Source organism: Octopus sinensis, linkage group LG21 (genome assembly GCF_006345805.1).
Source record: "Octopus sinensis linkage group LG21, ASM634580v1, whole genome shotgun sequence".
Taxonomy (NCBI): Eukaryota; Metazoa; Mollusca; class Cephalopoda; order Octopoda; family Octopodidae; genus Octopus; species Octopus sinensis.
The window spans coordinates 11,087,997-11,108,137 of record NC_043017.1 but is presented as its reverse complement, the minus strand read 5'-3'; the positions used below and the strand labels follow the sequence as shown (position 1 = coordinate 11,108,137).

General features: G+C 35.8%; 2 protein-coding genes across 10 annotated transcripts in view; one reads left to right on the top strand and one right to left on the bottom strand.

The window, feature by feature from the left end:
- Positions 1-11,616, bottom strand: part of LOC115222833 (serine/threonine-protein kinase N2) — a 219,596-nt gene extending 207,980 nt beyond the window's left edge. For 3 of the 9 annotated variants that reach the window (XM_036511958.1, XM_036511960.1, XM_036511965.1), the window contains exon 1: positions 11,358-11,615. In XM_036511958.1, coding sequence (XP_036367851.1) covers positions 11,358-11,522 — 165 coding nt within the window. In that variant the 5' untranslated portion in view covers positions 11,523-11,615. Of the gene's footprint in view, positions 1-11,357 lie in introns of all 9 variants that reach the window. The other 6 variants (XM_036511964.1, XM_036511967.1, XM_036511968.1 and 3 more) reach the window with 3 other exon arrangements.
- LOC115222835 (abasic site processing protein HMCES) overlaps positions 5,262-20,141 on the top strand; it is a 112,696-nt gene continuing 97,816 nt past the window's right edge. The window contains exon 1 of the mRNA XM_029793166.2: positions 5,262-5,573. Within this exon, the coding sequence (XP_029649026.1) occupies positions 5,554-5,573 (20 nt within the window). The 5' untranslated portion in view covers positions 5,262-5,553. The remainder of the gene's footprint in view (positions 5,574-20,141) is intronic.

The following is a 20,141-nucleotide window of genomic DNA, read 5'->3' as shown; positions in this document are numbered from 1 at the left end:
TTGGGTGGGGAAAGGTTTGTTTAAATCTTGTTTAAGACATCGAAAAGGGAGAAAGTAAAATACTACAAAGATGATAAATAGAAATCAACATAGCAGTCGATGTTCTGCTATTTTCTTGACATATTCTGCCTGTCTTTCTTTCCCCACCAAATATGTGATAAGGTTTCCCACTACTTTCGTCGCAGAACCAACCAAGTTGGCGTAATTAAAATACGTATGCAGCGTAATATAATCTAATATATAATAATATAATACAAGCAAGCAGTAGTAATAGAGGTTGTTGTTGGGTTGGTATATATATATATTTAGTAATATATATACAGTAGTTTGTCGGAGGTAGAAAGAAGATAAATATGCACAACAAATGACAAACTGTTTCCTCTCCTCAGAGCGGAACAAGGTTCCCCCCTTTACATGATAATTACACCGCTGAGCGTGAATCACGTGACTGATTTTCACCCAATCATATTCCTGCTATCTTGGCGCTCTTCGAAGACAGGGGGTGGGGGAGGGAAGACTAAGGAGATAAAGCCTAGGAATCCCTTGTCTTCTTAAATCATTTATACACAATGCCGTATCTTTTAACCGGCTTCCAGAAATCCGGAATGCTGTCCAAAGCAATTTTCTAACGTTGTGCATACACAGTTCCTGTTTTTCTCATTTTGGAAGTTGGTTAATTTTGTATACGGTGTATAGAAAAAAAAAACTGGCGATCTTTCGTCTCTAGTAGACCTTTCCATCGATTTCCGTAAAAAAATTTATTTTTTTTTACATATGGGCTTGCGGGAACTTTTGAAGTAATATACATACATATACACATACACCGAGTAAAAAATTTCAGTTATCTCTTTCTTTCACACATTACTCTGTCTCTTCACACACACTAACAGAAGCACTTCACTTACACAACATACTGTCTGTCTCCCACACCCTATCAAACAAACACACATGTACATCAATGCTTCACATGCACGGTAACTTCAAAAGAACTTCCCTCGTCATACAATCGCTTTCTCTTGGTCTCTTTCGCTCTCATTACTTCAAAAGTTCCCGCAAGCCCATATGTAAAAAAAAAAAAAAAATTTTTACGGAAATCGACGGAAAGGTCTACTAGAGACGAAAGATCGCCAAAAAACTTTGTGGCTTGATCGATAATCTGCTTTAAAATCATATCAATTTGCAACTGCATCGGTTAAATAAAATCACGATCTTTACTTTTATTCGTTTAATTTTCATTCTGTAAACATCATACTGCACACATGGTACAGTATGTTATATTTTAAGAATTTTAACTATGAAACCCTGCTATAGATTTACATTAATTTGTAACCGTAGCTTAAATAAAATCATGTTCTTCATTTAATTTTCTTACTATAAATATTATACGGATGGATTTATGAATACCAGTCAATCCCTGCTTTAGAAATGTGTTAATTTGAATCAATCGATTACAATTTGTTTCTTAACATTTCATGATTTATTTTAGATTTTAAGAATATACTAAGATTGTTTCCAGAAAACCGGAAAATTCAGAAATCCGGTAGACTTCCGGTCTCAGATTTGCCGGATAATTGGTCTGGTATTGTATTTGTTTTGAATCCGTTCGCATCTTGGCTACATTGTAGGTATGCGACACGATCTTTAAATGCTGTCGTTTCATCCTATCGTCACTGATGACAGTCAAAGTTTACCTTTTGCAGGATTGAAAATCGTGAGGTGTTACATTTATTAGATGTCATCTCATTTGGTGCAACCGGTAGAAGCTGCCGACAAATATATACATGGATGGGACTGACGAAAGACGTACATCATCCTCTGAAAGATACATATTCAATATACAGAGGATTTATATGTAAACTTCTACGAGTTTCATGTCCTCTGCAGGCGTGGCTCTGTGGTAAGAAGTTTGATTCTTAACCACACGGTTCTGGGTTCAGTCCCACCACATGGCACCTTGAGTAGAACGAACGGAATTAAATGCAACTTCATAACCCCGGGCCAACCAAAGCCTTGTGAGTGGATTCTGTAGACGGAAACTGAAAAAAATCCGTCAAATATGAATATACTGAGTGTATATGTGTTTTTGTTCCACCGGTGTCGGTTTGTTTATGTTCCCATAACCTAGCCGATCGGTATTAAGGAAACGGATAGAATAAGTTCGAGACTTAAAAAAGTATTGGGATCGATTTATTCGACTAAACCCCTCAAAGCAGTGCCCCAACATACCGCCAGTCTGATGAATGAAACAAGTAGAAGATACACACACTTATGCACGCAATTTTGTATCACTAGAAAGAGTAGGGATCTTCATGTCTACTCCCTGTTCTTGCCTTTGTAAAAAAAAAAAATTATTTTTTACGTAACCCCTGCCGAAGAATATTAGGTTTAAAAACGACGGTAAGCCGTTAAAAATTTTTTTTGTCTTCATACTCCCTTAAAATATTGACCTGGCCCTTTGTGCTTAATCAAAATAAATCAATAATCACAGATGGGTTTACGGACATGAAAACTCGTGAACGTCACCTCGAGCTCCTCCCAACAAATTTTTTTAAATTGAATCAGAAATTTTAATTTAGAATTCGTAGAAAGAAACACTTGCTAATAACTGAGTCACTAAATAACGCGTCATGCTGTTTTAACTGTATTTTAATTCTCGCAGCCTCACCTTTCTGATACTAAAACCGGATACTGTTTCACTTCATTATTTGCGTGCATAGTAATATATAGGCATTTAGCATTGACTGTCGGAAAAAAAATGTGCCCAGTACTGTAGTAGATATTAAAAATTCAGAATTGGGTCTTCAAGCAAAGTTTATATCAGGTATCCTCGTTTTTAGGGTCCTTATTTAAATCGGTCTTTTAATAAGTTACTATGTATGCATTTTCCCCTACTTCGTTGTTGGTTAGTTCCTAGGGGATGAGGTTTCGTTGTTTTTATATATATATATATTTGGTAAATTTGGGTGATTATTTAAAAAAAATTCTTTTTTCTGTAGTTGAAGATTTTTGCTTCATAAATTGATTTTTTTTAATGCGAAAACGGCCAGCAATATGAGGTGGTAGTTTGATCAAAGGTGAGATGTTACAGACGATCTACAGCAAAAATAAAACCTCGGAGTAATTTGGCATACCGCCTGAAAAACAAAAACTCAATTCACCAGGCAAAAATTCTTCATTTAATAAATGAAAACAAAATGATCATCCCAATTTTAGAAAATTCATATGGAAATCCCAGCTTCTAACCAACAACACGTGCACATATACCTATATGCATACCCACATATATTACATACATACATACAGATATACGCTCTACCTAGCACCGGACCTATGATTTAAAATGGATTTGGTACTTCCATAGTTATAGTGTCCAACCAACACCTGCCTACCTGATACCTTAATGCTTGTTTTACCTAAATGTGAACCCTATGTTACTGTCCCTAGCCATCTGTGTCGCCCTACGTGTTCGTGTGTCTAGATTCCGTTGAATCCTATAACTAATCTACATTATAGATCATATAGTATTTATGGCAAATTTACGATATGAGTACCGTTACTGTCAAACTGGAGCACCTGTATTTATTATATAGTGGTCGGTTTCAGCTGAATATATGGTGATTGGGTGGGAAAATGTTACCCTGGGTGAGACTATAACAGCTACCCTGCACGGTACGCCGGTTCGTCACAGCTGTTGCTGAAATTCATTTACAGCTGAGTGAATTGGAGTAACGTGAAATGAAGAATCTTGCTCAAGAACACAACGCAGTGTCTTGTCCAGGAATCGAAACAACGACCTTACTATCGTGAGTGTATCACCCAAATCGCCGTGGGTGTCATCTAAATCCCGTAACTGTAGTTAGATGTCGTTAAATATATATTTTAAGTTGCTTCTTGATTAGTGATCAATATATTACTTGCACACGGTTCGTATTAAACGGTATTATATTCTTTGTGAAAACAAAAAACTGTCGCGCTTTATTCAATATTTTAAATAAAATAAAATAAAAAGAGCTTTAAATGAATAAGAAATGTCTTCTCTCTTTTTTCCTTCAGTCTTGTATTCAAATATATGACCCTTTCCTCTATAAGCATGTATCTACATAGCATATATATATACTCAGTAATTAAGGGTTTAGCAACGATTTGCCTCACCACACACCGAATTTAGAAATAGCAGTCAAAGAGTTATAGCTATTCTTTCTACTAAAAGGGAGATCTCAGTAGAAAGAATAGCTATAACTCTTTGACTGCTGTTTCTAAATTCGGTGTGTGGTGAGGCAAATCGTTGCTAAACCCTTAATTACTTAGTATTACTTAAACCTTCATTGAATGGGGCTTTTACATGCCGAAATCTACTTGGTGAAATTAATGATTATTCCAAATTAATTAATTTCACCCTATATTATTACTGATAGCATATATATATATATATATATATATATATAATATGTAAGTCGTCTAAGAGTCCGTAAGTCACTTCTCTCACATACAAATGATATGTAGTAGATATCATTTTCATCACTATATTATAATCTAAGCGGCAGAAAGTTCCAAAAATTACTCTAAGGCCGAAAGTTTCGTGTACGGCATTCATAAAATTGATTACTGCCATACACGAAACACTCGTCCCCCGAGTCAATTATAACTTATTACCGATAAAAAAAAAATAATAATATACGTATACTAATTTACTCTTTTCATCCGATTCGTTCTACCAAACCTTTATGTTATGTTATAGTTTCAACTCATTCTATACATCGGTTTCATCATATGTATATATATATTTCGGCTTCACCATATCTATATATATTACATCTCATCTATATATCGCACTGTCTGTAAATTACTTGATGCATTAACTCAGTTACTTTTCTGTATTCTACACGTTTAAACGTCTTTGCTGCGACCAAGACAAAAGAAAAGTAATAAGCATTTTATATTTATAAATTCCTTCAAACGAATGAATGAACGAGATACCTAGGTGGCTGCTTTATTTTCAATAATAATATTAATGATAATGGAAAACCGATACCTTCCTTACACGTGATCGAATTAATGATTCGATATATTTGGTTATTGTAATTTAATTAATTTTCTTTTTTAGAAATTCACATTAAAATATATCTAAATACAATTTACATTAATTTCAAAAAAAATTAATCTAATATATAATATATATTAGGTAATTAAGTATTATGGGATGTTAACCCTTCCGAAGTATTGCAAGTATAATTAATTTTTTTTTGGTAACGAAATCTTTTTAAAATTATTTACTTTTTCTAGGTTTTTATTCTCTTTAATGTTAATTTTTTTCTATATGAACCATAAAATGATTGACGAAGCCCATTGATATTTTTTCTTTCTTCTCGCCAAACAACAGCCACCCGTTTCTAGTTTTGACTACCCCGGGCGTCATCGTCGTATGTAAAGAGTCTCACCTCCAATCTGTTTATAAGCTTATTTTTATAATTATAAATTGAAGCAGATTAAAACAGCATATCTTAGGCAAAAAATACGACAAAGCATTCGTAAATAAATACTACAACTGAGAAAATGTGCGGACGAACAGCGTGGTAAGTGTTTTTTGAAACGAATATTATTTGTCATGATTTAATATTTACGTTTATTAATTGACTTTTTAATTTTCTGAACTGATAAAGCATGAAATATATAATGTCTGGTTGGTTTTGTATACCAATAATATTTGTTAATTGATGAAAAAAATTATCTGTATGCCAAATGACGAGCCAGGAAGCAAGGACGACTGTCTCCGGACCAGTTGAATGAATCCCTTCCAGACATCAACCGAAGTTTCGTTTCCCGCTAAAAAAGCAAAAGAATAATCATTTCTGCTCCGACTGGATTCCATTTGACGTGTTGCTAATTTGCTTCATTCTCTCAGCAAAGTGTTTGAACACCACAAATGCTCGAATTCATTCATGCATCACTAAAACCGAGACTGATATCAGTAATTTTTATTTTATTGTCTCACCCAAAACACAAACGTTATCTATAAACATTGAACTGTTTCATTTCCACACTACGACATAACTACAGTTTCGCGCTTCAATGGCATATCTATAGTTTGGTACCTCACGACAGAAGTTATTTGCATGTTATGATTGTATTTTGTTGTCTTTGTGACATATCTACACTTTCGTGTTTGGCATAATCCCAATTTGGTGTTCCATGGACAACTACACTTTAGTATTTTTGTGATGTGCCTACTCTTTAGTGTCCAGACTTTATGGACTGACGATATCAAAGACTTGATTCGGAACAAAAGCTTGGCTGCTTGTATTCCTGCAGCACAAAACAGGGGACTAGAGGGTCTTAGCTAGGCGAACCTGGACACAGGAGTGGCTCCTAATTGACGACACAGCATAACTCTGGTGTGGTGTCCCCATCGCAATTCTTGTTATGTCACAACTCCTTGAAAAAGGCATATTTATTAATGACATTTTGCAGATATATGTTTTCGACGATATAGTGTTTTGAAAGAACTTTTAAAAATACGCATTTTAACTGTTAAGAGGAAACAATCGGGAGAGTGGATTGAGAATAAACTAAAAGTCCTTAAGAAAGCAATTTATCAAAATAATCGTAATCTACATTCTCGCAAATGTTTGTTTATAAAAAAAATAAACAAGCATATTTTAAGACGTAATTGGGGCTCTAAAGTGTAGTTATACTTACTATTTCCGTCTCCGGTTAGGCGGTGCATTAATAAACATCAATTTTAGTGGAAAGTAATTTATATTTCCCTTTATTTACTATTTAACTGTTCTAATTTTTTCTCAGTCTTTCTCCTTCTTCCATAAAATATTTGATTCACATGAGTAATTTATTTACTTTGAAATATCTTTATTACGGACGATTTTCACTGCTGTCTTATATTTCCGTCTGTTTTTATTTGTATTGTGTGTCCCAGTCGAGAGACACACCAGACTTTGTTTCCTCATAACTTTCAGTAAAATGGGAATTTTGGAATGAAATTTTCTACAAATACCTTCCAGATATTGTCGATTACTTTTATATAATTTAATATATATAAAAAAAGTGTGTGGAGGGAATTGTTGGTCTCCCACTAATAGATGCTGATACACATCACATCTATCTATCTACAAAATACGTCTGTCGTTACGTTCTGAGTTCAAATTCTGCCGAGGTCGACTTTGCCTTTCATCCTTTCGGGGGTCGATGAATAAAGTACAAGTTACGCACTGGGGTCGATGTAATCGACTTAATACCTTTGTCTGTCCTTGTTTGTCCCTCTATGTTTAGCCCCTTGTGGGTAGTAAAGAAATATATCTACAAAATAAACTTGAAATTTTGAAGAAAAAAATTTGTAATATATGTCAGTGTGAATGTGGACCCACCAATATACATTTATTTTAAAATTAGATTCCGATATAATTGTATTCTACACCACCTGAAAGGAATGTGTAGAAAATTTCCTCAAAGAGTTGACGATTTTTCAGAAAGTCATGAGGAACCAAAATCAGGATTCCTTTTCTTTCTAAAATACCCATTTTAAGAGTTTTCATTTAATTTTCTGTAGCTCTAAGAGTATTTAACGACGTTCGTGCAATGAAGCTGTCATTTCGACCGATTATTATGATAATATATATTAATTAATAAGGGTGTTTGTTTAATTTCCATAGCTGTGTTGAGGGTTTCTTTGAAAATGGAACCACATTCTAAGAAAGAAATTAAGGTACATACGTCGAATATGGACATCGTAGGCAAACTACGACCTCCTCTACATTATAGTTTTTTTTTAAGGAATTATGGTATAATTTTACAGATTAGTGGAGTACAGCGACCCTCAGTAGAAAACGAAACACTGGATAAAGAGAAAGTATAGGGTTTTATTTTTAGAATATGTTATAAAATATAATTAAGTCAATTTGATTAGTCTTAGTAATCACAGGTTTCTTAATTGTCTCAAAAGTATTTATTAGCCACCGCTTTTGTGGAATCCCCGAATACCTACAAATATTCTAAAATATGTTTTATTGTTTATAAAATGTATTAAAACGGTGATCAAGTCAGTTTAATTAGACTTAGTTAATTACCAGAAACACCTTCGTTGGCTCGTAAAATATTTATTTACACTCGACATGTGGAATCCTCCGAATGCTTACAACAATTCTAAGGTCTGCTGCTGTTTAAGGAACCACTTACAAAAGACCTGCTACATTCACCCAATTTACAAATAAATCATCAGACATGTGATTATTAAGGTTAATTAAACCGAGTTAATTAACGTTTAATGGTATATGTTACAGATATAAAACAGCAGCACGTCTTAGAATTGTTGTAGACCTTCAGGGGTGCCACACATGTAGTGTAAATAATACTTTATGAGCCTATTAGGGAGTCTGTATATTAAGGAAAAAGAGGGAATCTCGAACGTAGGAACATGATTTCTTTTAAAACACCAAATGGCTATGAGGGTCCCTCTCTGTAAAACAGGAATCAAAGGGAGTCCCCATACGCAAAAAAAGGTTGATAAGCTCTGGCCGAGAGGATCGAAAATACCTTTCTAGACAGAAAAAATTACCAGCAAGCCTTATGTTTTCATAAGGGAGCCTGTCATTATTAACACTAATTAAGCTGATTTAATTACAGTTTTATAATATATTTTATAAATAAAAAAAAACACCATACTTTAGATTTTTTTGTTGAGATTTAGTGTCGTTTCGACAAATTTACCAAAGTTATTTTATATCTTTCGTTTGCTATTTAAATTGCTCTCACTTTTACCAACATCTGATACACTCGGATAGTTTAATTTACTACTACTACTGTTATAAATGTATGTAGTCTTGCGTTGAGGTATGATATCTTTTATCATCACTCTTCCATCGCCTGTCATTGTCACCAACAACCTCATGTTTTTATTGACTCACTCGATGGAGTGGTCACGCTAGAGGCTCGTAATAACTAATATGTATTATTTTAGTACTGAAGCAAGATAGATTACAGGACGAAATACTACAGACTAAAGGAGTTTGTTTTCATATTTAAAAGTAAAAGACATTTCTTAGAAAAATGAATGGATTTATTGAGAAGACTGTTTAGTAAAAATAAACCTTTCGGTTTATGATCATAAAGTGAAAATGGGAAGATATTTTGAAAAAAAAAATATTACTATGAAAATCGTATTCCCTGTATTTCATAGACGTATCTGATACCCACCAAAACAGATTTTTTTTTTTTTTTTTTTGAAAAAGTTTTGAGTTCAGATCCTGTCATAACCTACTTTATCTTTCATCCATATCTGCTCATCATCTGGCGTCAGCTTTCCATGCTAGCATGGGTTGGGCAAGTCAACACGCTTGGGGCCAGTACTACTTACTATTCAAGTAGTACTGCTTGCCTAGAGAGGTGGGAGCTACCTCATTTTGGCTTGGTTTCTATAAGGCTGAATACCCTTCCTAACACCAACCACTTTATTGAGTCTTCTGAGTGCCTTTATTTATGCCACCAGTACTAAAGATGTGTCACATTCTTGACAAGACTAACAGGTTCTCACAAACTCGCCCTTCTCAGAGTGTACTGGGTGTTTTTCTCATGATGCTAACATTAGAGAGGTGGCTGTCAAGTACAAGGAGGGAATGCATTGACAGTTCTTTTTCCACACACAATGTGTGGCCTTGCACCTATATCACAACCCAGGTAGAATTCTTTCTGCACCAGACAAAATGCTTAACAGAATTTCTTCCTGGTTTTATGTTTCGAGGTCAAATTCCTCCGAGGCTGACTTTGCCTTTCATCTTCTAAGGATTTATAAAATAATTACCTGCTGAGCACTAAGTTTGATGTAATCAAGCAATACCTTCCCTCTGAGTAAAAAAAAAGATTACGGCTGTGTTGTAAGTAGCATGTTTACCAACCACATGGTTCCAGGTTCAGTCCCACTGCGTGGCACCTTGGGCAAGTGTCTTCTACTGTAGCCTCGGGCCGACCAAAGCCTTGTGAGTGGATTTGGTAGACAGAAACTGAAAGAACCCCGTCGTATATATGTATATATATATATATATATATATATATGTGTGCGTGTATGTTTGTGTGTCTGTGTTTGTCTCCTCCAACATCGCTTGACAACCGATACTGGTGTGTTTATGTCCCTGTCACTTAGCGGTTCGGCAAAAAGAGACTGATAGAATCAGTACCAGGCTTACAAAGAATAAGTCCCGGGGTCGAGTTGCTCGATTAAAGGCGGTGCTCCAGCATGGCTGCAGTCAAATGACTGAAACAAGTAAAAGAGAGAAAGAGAATGCTAAAAATAGAAAAGATGAAACCTAGAACGCAATGCAGTACCACAAATTTTAAAGGCGTAAAAGGGGTGGCCAGTTTAACTCTTTAGCATTTAATCTGGTCATATCGGGCCTAATATTTCTCATCTGTTTTATGTCCAAACAAACCAGATCCAATCTCTCACACCTACCCTACAATGTCATTCTAAAAATATTCACATCATTAAACTCTTGCAGCTATGAGATAATATATGATTAATTCAAAACCATGTGGATTACATTTGACTGAGTAATCTCCGTGCTAAAGGGTGAAGTTGTTCTTGGTCCTTATTTTTACTTTTGTCACTTTCTGCTGAATAAAAAATAGGTATGGCATGTATTCTATTTCTCTTATTTGTTCATCCAAACAGGTGTGTGTGTGTGTGTATATATATATATATACACACACGCATATATATATATATATGGGAGAGGTGGGGGCAACAACTATTGAAGAGGTTGCAAGAAGCAATGAAAATTTTAGGAAAGAAAAATAATGAGTGGAAATTGAACCAGTGGGTGTGTTAAGGCATTAAAACAAAATGACTCTCCCCAGACAACAAAAAATATATATATTGTTCCCACCACTACTTGACAACTGGTGTTGGTTTGTTTACATCCCAGTAGGTTAGTGATTCAGTAAAAAGGGACTGATAGAATAAGTACCAAGTTTAAAAAATAAAATAAATAAATGGTGGTGCCCCAGCATGGCCACAGCTCGTGAGCTGAAACTAGATAAAATAAAAATAAAAATAAAAAAAAATACTGGGGTGCATCCATTCAAATAAGATAGTTTTCAGGGTGGTGCCCCAGCATGGCTGAAGTCTAATTACCAAAGCAAGTAGAAGATAAAAGATATACCTACAAGTCATTAATATATATATATATATATATATATATGTATATATATGCCAAAACAGATATTGAAACTTAATTCGGTCATCTGACTTATCAGATCCTGTTGTACTTAAACCTCATCATCTTTGAACCCCTAAACCCATACACCGTATTTATATAACAGGGTGAAAGAGATTTCATACAGCAACCACTTACCATGAATGTCTGTAGGTCAACTACCGTGTCTGATGCTAACATTGATACTCGTTCCACTAGGTCCCTTGTTAAAAGAACCATATCAGTCACAGCAGAATGCAGTTGGGAGTGGTGGTAGTATTTCCGTAAATCCTGAAAATATTTCTGTGCCAACTCCCTATTCATTATCTTAGAGAGTTTCACCCTGAGTTGTGTCTGTTGCAGCAACAGCTGCTCTTGGAATAGCTCCTACATCTGGTCCGTGTATGGGCTTAATTATGTCCAGTTTGGTGGTGGTAGCTTGCCTTCCTCTGTGTATGAGTGGCTGGATGTGTCTTCTTTGCTCTTAACGTACATTGTGCTAAATCAATAGCTTAAAACATAGGGCGGCAGTGTGTAATCCAGTTCTCATCATAACCAGCTAATCCTTTAGTCTACCAGTACTTAATTATACAGTTATATATTTACATACACACACACACACACACGTGTGCATGCATTCAGCTAAGAAGTTTAGAAAAATATGAAATTATGAGCAAGATGCACACACACGTGTGTGTGTATGTGTATATGTATATATGTATAAGTATATATAATATATATATATATATATATATCATCGTTTAGCGTCCGCTTTACATGCTAGCATGGGTTGGACAGTTCAACTGGGGTCTGGGAAGCCAGAAGGCTGCACCAGGCCCAGTCTGATCTGGCAATGTTTCTACGGCTGGATGCCCTTCCTAACGCCAACCACTCCGTGAGTGTCATGGGTGCTTTTTGCGTGCCACCGACACAGGTGCCAGACAAGGCTGGCAAACGGCCATGATCGGATGGTGCTTTTTACGTGCCACCGGCACAAGGCCAGTCGGGGCGGCGCTGGCAATGGCCACGTTCGGATGGTTCTCTTACGTACCACCGGCTCTGGTATCACAGCTGCAATTTCCCTTGATGTTGATCGATTTTGATTTGGATTTTATATATATATATATATATATATATATATATTATTAAGATGGCTATTCACAATTTAAAAACCAAAAGGCACAAGTACAATCGTCACTACAGTGACTACAGGTGAAAATCAGCATTGCTAGAAATAAATCAAAACAACTCTTAGCCACGGGCAAAGTCCTTACCTATTAACTGACCATGGAGAACAACTCCCTATATATTAAGGTCCTGGAAGGATAGAAAGCTGGGCTATTTCCAATGCAGTACTCAACCTGAGCTTAAAGTTATCTACATATTTGACTTGGCGTCTCAAAAAACTTGGAAATCCTTCAGGTATAGAAAATCCAGGTGTCACGTTAGTGAAACCAATGTGTAAGTTTAGGGAAGTTTAGAAAAATATAATCAAAATAAGAAGACAAAGAATTTAAAACTGCAAATATGTAACTTGTCCTGTGGAACTTCTGCGTGAATTGACATTAAAAATTGAAACAATTGTAAATGGTTATTGAAGATGTGATAACCGTTAGTGGCACTGTGTTAGACTTGCATTAAAGGTGTACTCTTATGTTGTGCATCTACCAAGCAATGTATTTTGCTTATATCACAGAAAATAAGAAGTGTGTGTGTGGATCTAATCTGTCTATCCATTCACACACACACGAATTTGATCTAGAAGTTGTCATTGGTCAACCTGCATCCCTTTTGACTTTCAGTTTGGTATACTTCATTCTACGAATGTATATTATAGACAGTTAAGAAGTTTGTTTCCCAAGGAGTGGCTGTGTGGTAAGTAGCTTGCTTACCAACCACATGGTTCCGGGTTCAGTCCCACTGTGTGGCACCTTGGGCAAGTGTCTTCTGCTATAGCCCCGAGCTGACCAAAGCCTTGTGAGTGGATTTGGTAGACGGAAACTGAAAGAAGCCCGTCATATATATGTATATATATGTGTGTGCGTGTATGTTTGTGTGTCTGTGTTTGTCCCCCTAGCATTGCTTGACAACCGATGCTGGTGTGTTTATGTCCCCGTCACCTAGCGGTTCAGCAAACGAAACTGATAGAATAAGTACTGTGCTTACAAAGAATAAGTCCCGGGGTTGAGTTGCTCAAATAAAGGCGGTGCTCCAGCATGGCCACAGTCAAAATGACTGAAACAAGTAAAAGAGTAACCAAACAGCTTTGAGTTCAGTCCTACTGTGTCTCCTACTAGAGCACTTAGCCATCCAAAGCTTTATGAGTGGCTTTGGTTGTCAGAAACTGTGGAGACCCTGTGTGTGTGTGTGTGTAGGAGAATTAAAACCCTGATTCCAAACTTCTGCTGTCTTGTGGCCATACCTAGCTGTGGAGAAAGTCTGCAGGAGTAAACCTTGAGGAAAAATTGGGAATCGGAACCCCTGAGACAGTTCAACATTGTCTACAATCTGGTTCTGGCATCTCCTGCAACAGTGCTGGTGCCAAACAATAATGACCATGCTGTTCCTTAGGATCCACTTGGAGAATGTGGACACACTGCATAGGCGACAACCTCTTCTCCATGCCATACTGCCCAGACTCTGATCTTATCAAGTACTTTATTCTGAAGAGATAGAGCCAAACAACAGAACTCAAACAGCACCAAGGCAGCCCACACTGATGCATGATACCATGTGGCTGCCTACTTTGGGGCTTTCCAGGGGTACGTATGGTCAAACAAAATCATACCTGCTTAAAGTGATCCTCTCGGGTTCAAAAGGTTAAGTGGTCGAGGGACCAGTTAGCTCTGAGAAATGAGGCCATTGCTATGGTAGTGAAAAAAAAAGGCAGAGTTAAGGGGCAGCACGTTTGCAAAATTGCCATGCAGGGTCTGAGCAACCCACACCAAACAGCCCATGGATTCAGGTTTCATTTTATGATATTCACATGCAATTAAATGACTTGTTCACCTTTATCGTATACTTCTATCTGTTTCAGTCATTGGACTGCAGCCATACTGGAGCACCACCTTAACTGCTTTAGTCAAACAAATCGACACTAGTACCTGCCACACAGTTTCTGTGTGGAAGATTTGGTTGGCCTTGGGCTATCTACAGTAGAAAACACTTGCTCAAGGTGTTGCACTGTGGCACTGAACCCAAAACCACAATGTTACAAAGTGAGCTTCTTAATCTAACAGCAACTTTTTTTTTCAATTTATTATTGCCCTGATTTCGTCTGAATGAAAGAGTTGTCTTCCCATGGCCCTCATGGGTCCTCTGTCACCGATGTGATGACAAAGTTAATGTCCCTCTTAAATATTTGTCGTCATATTTTTTTTTGCAGATTTACAGTTATTCACAACATGTGAATATTGTTTTTAATCTTAATCCAAGTTAATCTTTTCAACTTAGAGCAGCTTAGAGAATATTTGAACTTGTACAGATAATCATTACTCATTAGCATTGAAAATTACTTTGGTTCGTCATCTTTCTGAGCACTTATGTAGTTTCGTTAGGATAATAAGCAAATCTCCATAGCTACCAAATTATTCTTTTCATATTTTCAAGTAAATAACATCCTGATGTTCTCTTTGACAAAAACCAAGAAAACTTTGCTGGTTCATCTTTGATTCACAATCATCTCTGATAAAATTGATCCAACTATGACCATCTAGTCTAATTCCATTTTTTTCATCGAACCTAGAACAATATTAAATAATGTACTTTTCTTGTTTATAAAGGTAGTCAGCTGTAATTTGAAGGAGAATATGTTGCTATTTCTAATGAGACAACTAGATTTGCTTTCTATTTCCTTATGTTTTTTTTTAAAATTTTTTGTCTTTCTTTAACCGGACGAAATGGCTTCAAATTCTGAGTTCATATTCCACAAAGGACAATTTTGAGATTCAATAAAATAACTACTGGTTGAGCACTGGTCTGTGTGGGGTGGGGTTGATGCAATTGACTAACCCCTTCCTCGTAAAATTACTAGTCTTGTACCAAAATTAGAATTGCTTTTAAATTTATCAAACGCGATTTGAGGAAGATTTGATTGCTGTTTCTAGCAGGTCCTATAACCAATAGGAGCAACTACTCCCACACCACATTGATTCTTTCTCCCTCTCTGCCTCATGCTTTGATCTTGTCATTATCAGTAATATAATTTGTGGCCCATGGTTGCAAAATATCATGTTGTCAGTACAATGGGAAACACTCCTATTTAGGAGTCCAATTTTATATCATTTACGAAGTTTCTGATGAGATCAGATGTTAGTGTTGTTGTTATTGGTGTTATTGTTGCATTAGAAAAAAATCCTACGCTGTGTTAATAAGTGTAGTTAATGACTTGTGAGTAGGTCAGATATGATAATTATTTACATGTTAACAGGATATTTTGATGAAGTCGCACATTGTTAGTCATTAGGATTTTTGTCATTTTTAGACACTCAAGAATATCTTTATGTACACACGTGCATGTGTGTTTATGTGTATCTGTTTGATAATGTATACAATGCTTGTAACTGCTTCTGATTCATATTTGAATATATTTAAGCAAAAATGCTTGTTCTAAAATCTCTCTAAGAGATCAACACAATATAAGAATCTTGCTTCCCAACCACATGGTCCCGGGTGCAGTCCCAGTATGTGATACCTTGGGCAAGTGTCTTCTACTATAGCCTCAGGCTGGCCAAAGCTATGTGAGTGGATTTGGTAGACAGAAACTGAAAGAAGCCCGCCATTTCCTCTTCCTCCTCCTCATCATATATATATATATATATATATATCATCATCATCGTTTAATGCCCGTTTTCCGCGCTAGCATGGGCTGGACGGTTCGACCGGGGTCTGGGAGCCAGGGGCTGCACCAGGCTCCAGTCTGATCTGGCAGTGTTTCTACAGCTGGATGCCCTTCCTAACGCCAACCACTCCATGAGTGTAGTGGGTGCTTTTTATGTGCCACCTGCACAGGTGCCAGGGGAGTCTGGCATCGGCCACGATCGGTTGGTGCTTTTAACGTGCCACCGGCACAGAAGCCAGTCGAGGTGGCACTGGCATCGGCCACATTCGGATGGTGCTTTGTATGTGCCACCGGCACAGAAGCCAGTCGAGGCGGGGCCGGCACACACACACACACACACATATATACGTACGTGTTTGTGTGTGTCCCCCCACCATCGCTTGACAACCGATGTTGATGTGCTTGTGTCTCTGTAATTTAGCGGTTTGGCAAAAGAGATTGATAGAATAAGTATAAGGCTTACAAAGAATAAGTTCTGAGATTGATTTGTTCGACTAAAGGTGGTGCTCCAGCATGGCTGCAGTCAACTGACTGAAACAAATACAAGAATATATATATATATAGTGAGAATTTACAAATAAAACATAAGCTAAAAAGTTAGTTCTAAAATCTAAGAGCTAATGTTGGTAGTTATACTGGCAAGTAAAGTTCATAGCCACTTCAATATAGCTGTTCCATTCAAACGGATTTTACTGTGATTTTTTTAACCCCAAGAGGACATCTCTAGCTGGTTAACGATGCACAGCTGTATCCAATATATTGCAAGGAGGGGAACCAGCCCCTACCACTTTCTAGTGATGGGACCAGCATATCAGTCCTGGTTTCCGGCTATTTCTTCTTCTCTTCAGTACTGGATCCCTCATCTGCTAGAGGTGGCAGTAGCTCGCCTCTGCTCACAATATATAGAAATTCAAATTATACTTTTACATGAAGAGTGGGTGAGGGTGACATAGAAGTTTTGGCCTGCTAGGAGGCTCAAATTTTTACGTCCCCATTCTGGTAAAAGCATAATAAATCAGTCATTTCATCATGTCAAACTATTAATCCCTACATATTTTGTCTCTCTCCATTTTTCTTTTCTTCCTCTCAGTCCTTTCTGACAAAGAGCATAGGCTCAAAACATCAAAGACTTTTCCATTCTTCCCAAGCACCAAACTAATTCACCTGCTTGTTGTTTCCTTGCCAGTCTTCGTCTTTTGTTTTCTGTAAATGTGTACTCTACAAAAAGCTTTCAATAATTCTGGGCACAGGTGATGGTGCCACCTAAAAAGCAGTCCACCCTGTAAAGTGGTTGGCATTAGGAAGGGCATCTTACTGTAGAAACCAAGTCAAACCAGACTATGGAACTTGGTTGGTGTAGCTCATGGCCTTGCCAGCTCCTGTCAAACCATCCAACCCATGCCAGCATGGAAAACAAATGTTAAATGATGATGATGATGTATATAATTCACACATACAGATATGAAGTGGATGTCTGAGAAAAAATGATGTTACAGATTTAGGTAGAAAATTCTCATGTTATTTTGCTTTTAAAAGTAGGTATTTGTGGAAGGATGTGTTTTTGTATTTTCTAGTGTTTGAGTGGATTATGTTTGGTTATTTTTGAAAACAGAAATCATGAGAAGATAAAATCTGAAATTTGAACCTGAATTAAAATTCTGTATAAAATAATCAAACGAAATATAAATAAAACAAAAAACGCTGGAGTTATTGATTTGAATTCAGATTTCAAAATGAAGATTTGTCACCTTTTCTAATTATAGTTTAAGTATCATCACATTTTGAAATCTCAAAATGAAGAATAAAAAGAGAAAATTAAAATAAGTGGAAACTGTTTCAAGGTACAGGCATGGCTGTGTGGTTAAGAAGCTTGCTTTGAAACCACATGGTTTTGAGTTCAATCCCACACCACAGCATATTTGGTGAGTGTCTTCTATAAGTGCAGGCAGACCTATGCTTTGTAAATTTGGTAGACAGAAACTGAGTGGAAGCCCTGTGTGTGTGTGTGTGTCTTTCTCCCACTGCTTGACGGTCTTTTGATATCAGCCCATCTGAGACTGTCGTTGATTCTATGAACCACCTGCGCCAAAACGCACTGTCACTAAAAAGAGTTATCAGTGGCTGTGTGGTAAGTAGCTTGCTTACCAACCACATGGTCCTGGGTTCAGTCCCACTATGTGGCACCTTGGGCAAGTGTCTTCTACTATAGCCTCGGGCCGACCAAAGCCTTGTGAGTGGATCCATCATATATATATATATATATATGTGTGTGTGTGTCTGTGTTTGTCCCCCACCATCACTTGACAGCCGATGGTGGTGTGTTTACGTCCCCGTAACTTAGCGGTTCGGCAAAAGAGACCGATAGAATAAGTACTAGGCTTACAAAGAATAAGTCCTGGGGTCGATTTGTTCGACTAAAAAGCGGTGCTCCAGCATGGCCACCGAAACAAGTGAAAGAATAAAAGAATTGAAAAAGGCTCAATGTCCAGTCAGCTGCACCAAATGACCCCAACTAATCATTTCATTCTATGAAGACATGGTACATTGTTGTCCAACCATACTCACTTGCAAGTGATTGACAGCTATGGCTATACTAAGGCTATACGAATAGAGGCATGGTCTTAACACTAAGGCTATATGAACAGAGGCATGGTCTTAATACCCAGATATCTCATAATTGTTTCTGACCATTTAATTGGTTGCATTTTAGCATTTCTTCTTCCCCCCCCCCCCCCGCCACCCTGGAAATTTGCCAAAGAAAGATTTTCCTGATACATTTTTTTTCTGATTGGTCTCACCTCATTCATAATCTGCGATTTAATACTTTGGTTGGGCTATCATCGATATTAGAGAGCTTGCAAAATAGATCTGAGGTAATCATTTTTAATCTCGGTTCCTAGTTTGTATGCCATGTGTTGTTTTTGTTTTGTTTTTTGTTTTGTTTTTTACTTTTTTTCGTTTTTTTATTCATCATGTGACATTATTTTATCGTTCGTGTGTAATAAATAACTACGTAGGCAAGACTCTAGACTTTCGGTTTGTGAGTTTGAGATTATTTTACTGCAAGAGTCTCACTGTGTTACACTGTGGACAAACTACTTATCTCTCTCTCTCTCTCTCTCTCTCTCTCTCTCTCTCTCTCTAATATATATATATATATAATATATAATATAATAATATATAAGATATCTTATATTAAACTTTTTAATACTTTTTGATAATATATTTATTAAAAAAATAAAAATAAAATAAAATATATATATATATTAATAATAATATTTTATCTTATATTAAACTTTTTAATACTTTTTGATAATTATATTTATTTAAAAAAATAAAAATAATAAAATATAATATAATTATATATAATATAATATTTTAATCTTATATTACTTAATACTTTTTGATAATTATATTTATTTAAAAAAATAAAAATAATAAATTATATATATATTATATTAATATTTTATCTTATATTAACCTTTTAATACTTTTGATAGTTATATTTAAAAAAATAAAAATAATAAAATATATATATATATATAATATTATATATATACATATATAAAAATTTACAAGTATAAATTATTAATTTAAATAATTTTTTTAACTTTAAATTTAAATAATTTAATTTTGAATTTTATATTTTTTATTAATTAATTTTATTTCTATGTATTGGTTTATGTTTTTCACTGTTTGATTTGCCTAATAGTGGGTTTATCTCTAATTAATATATATATATATATATATATATATATATATATATATATACCTTGGTGGAGTTGTATTTATTTATTTATTTATTTATATTATATATATATATATATATATATATATATATTATATATATATATACACACATGCACACACACAACACAAGATGGGCTTCTTTCGGTCACAATCTCTCTCTCACTCACTCAATTTCTCTCACACACTTGCTTTCTCTCTCACGCATTTTGATTTTTCAAACAAGAGAAAAATAATTATCAACTCATTAAAAAGTTCGTTTTCGTTTCTTTGAAGCTGTTGATATTCTCCAACATTACTCTGAGTTTGGAATTGGAAAGACTCTTAATAATAATAGACTGAAACCTCAGCTTAGA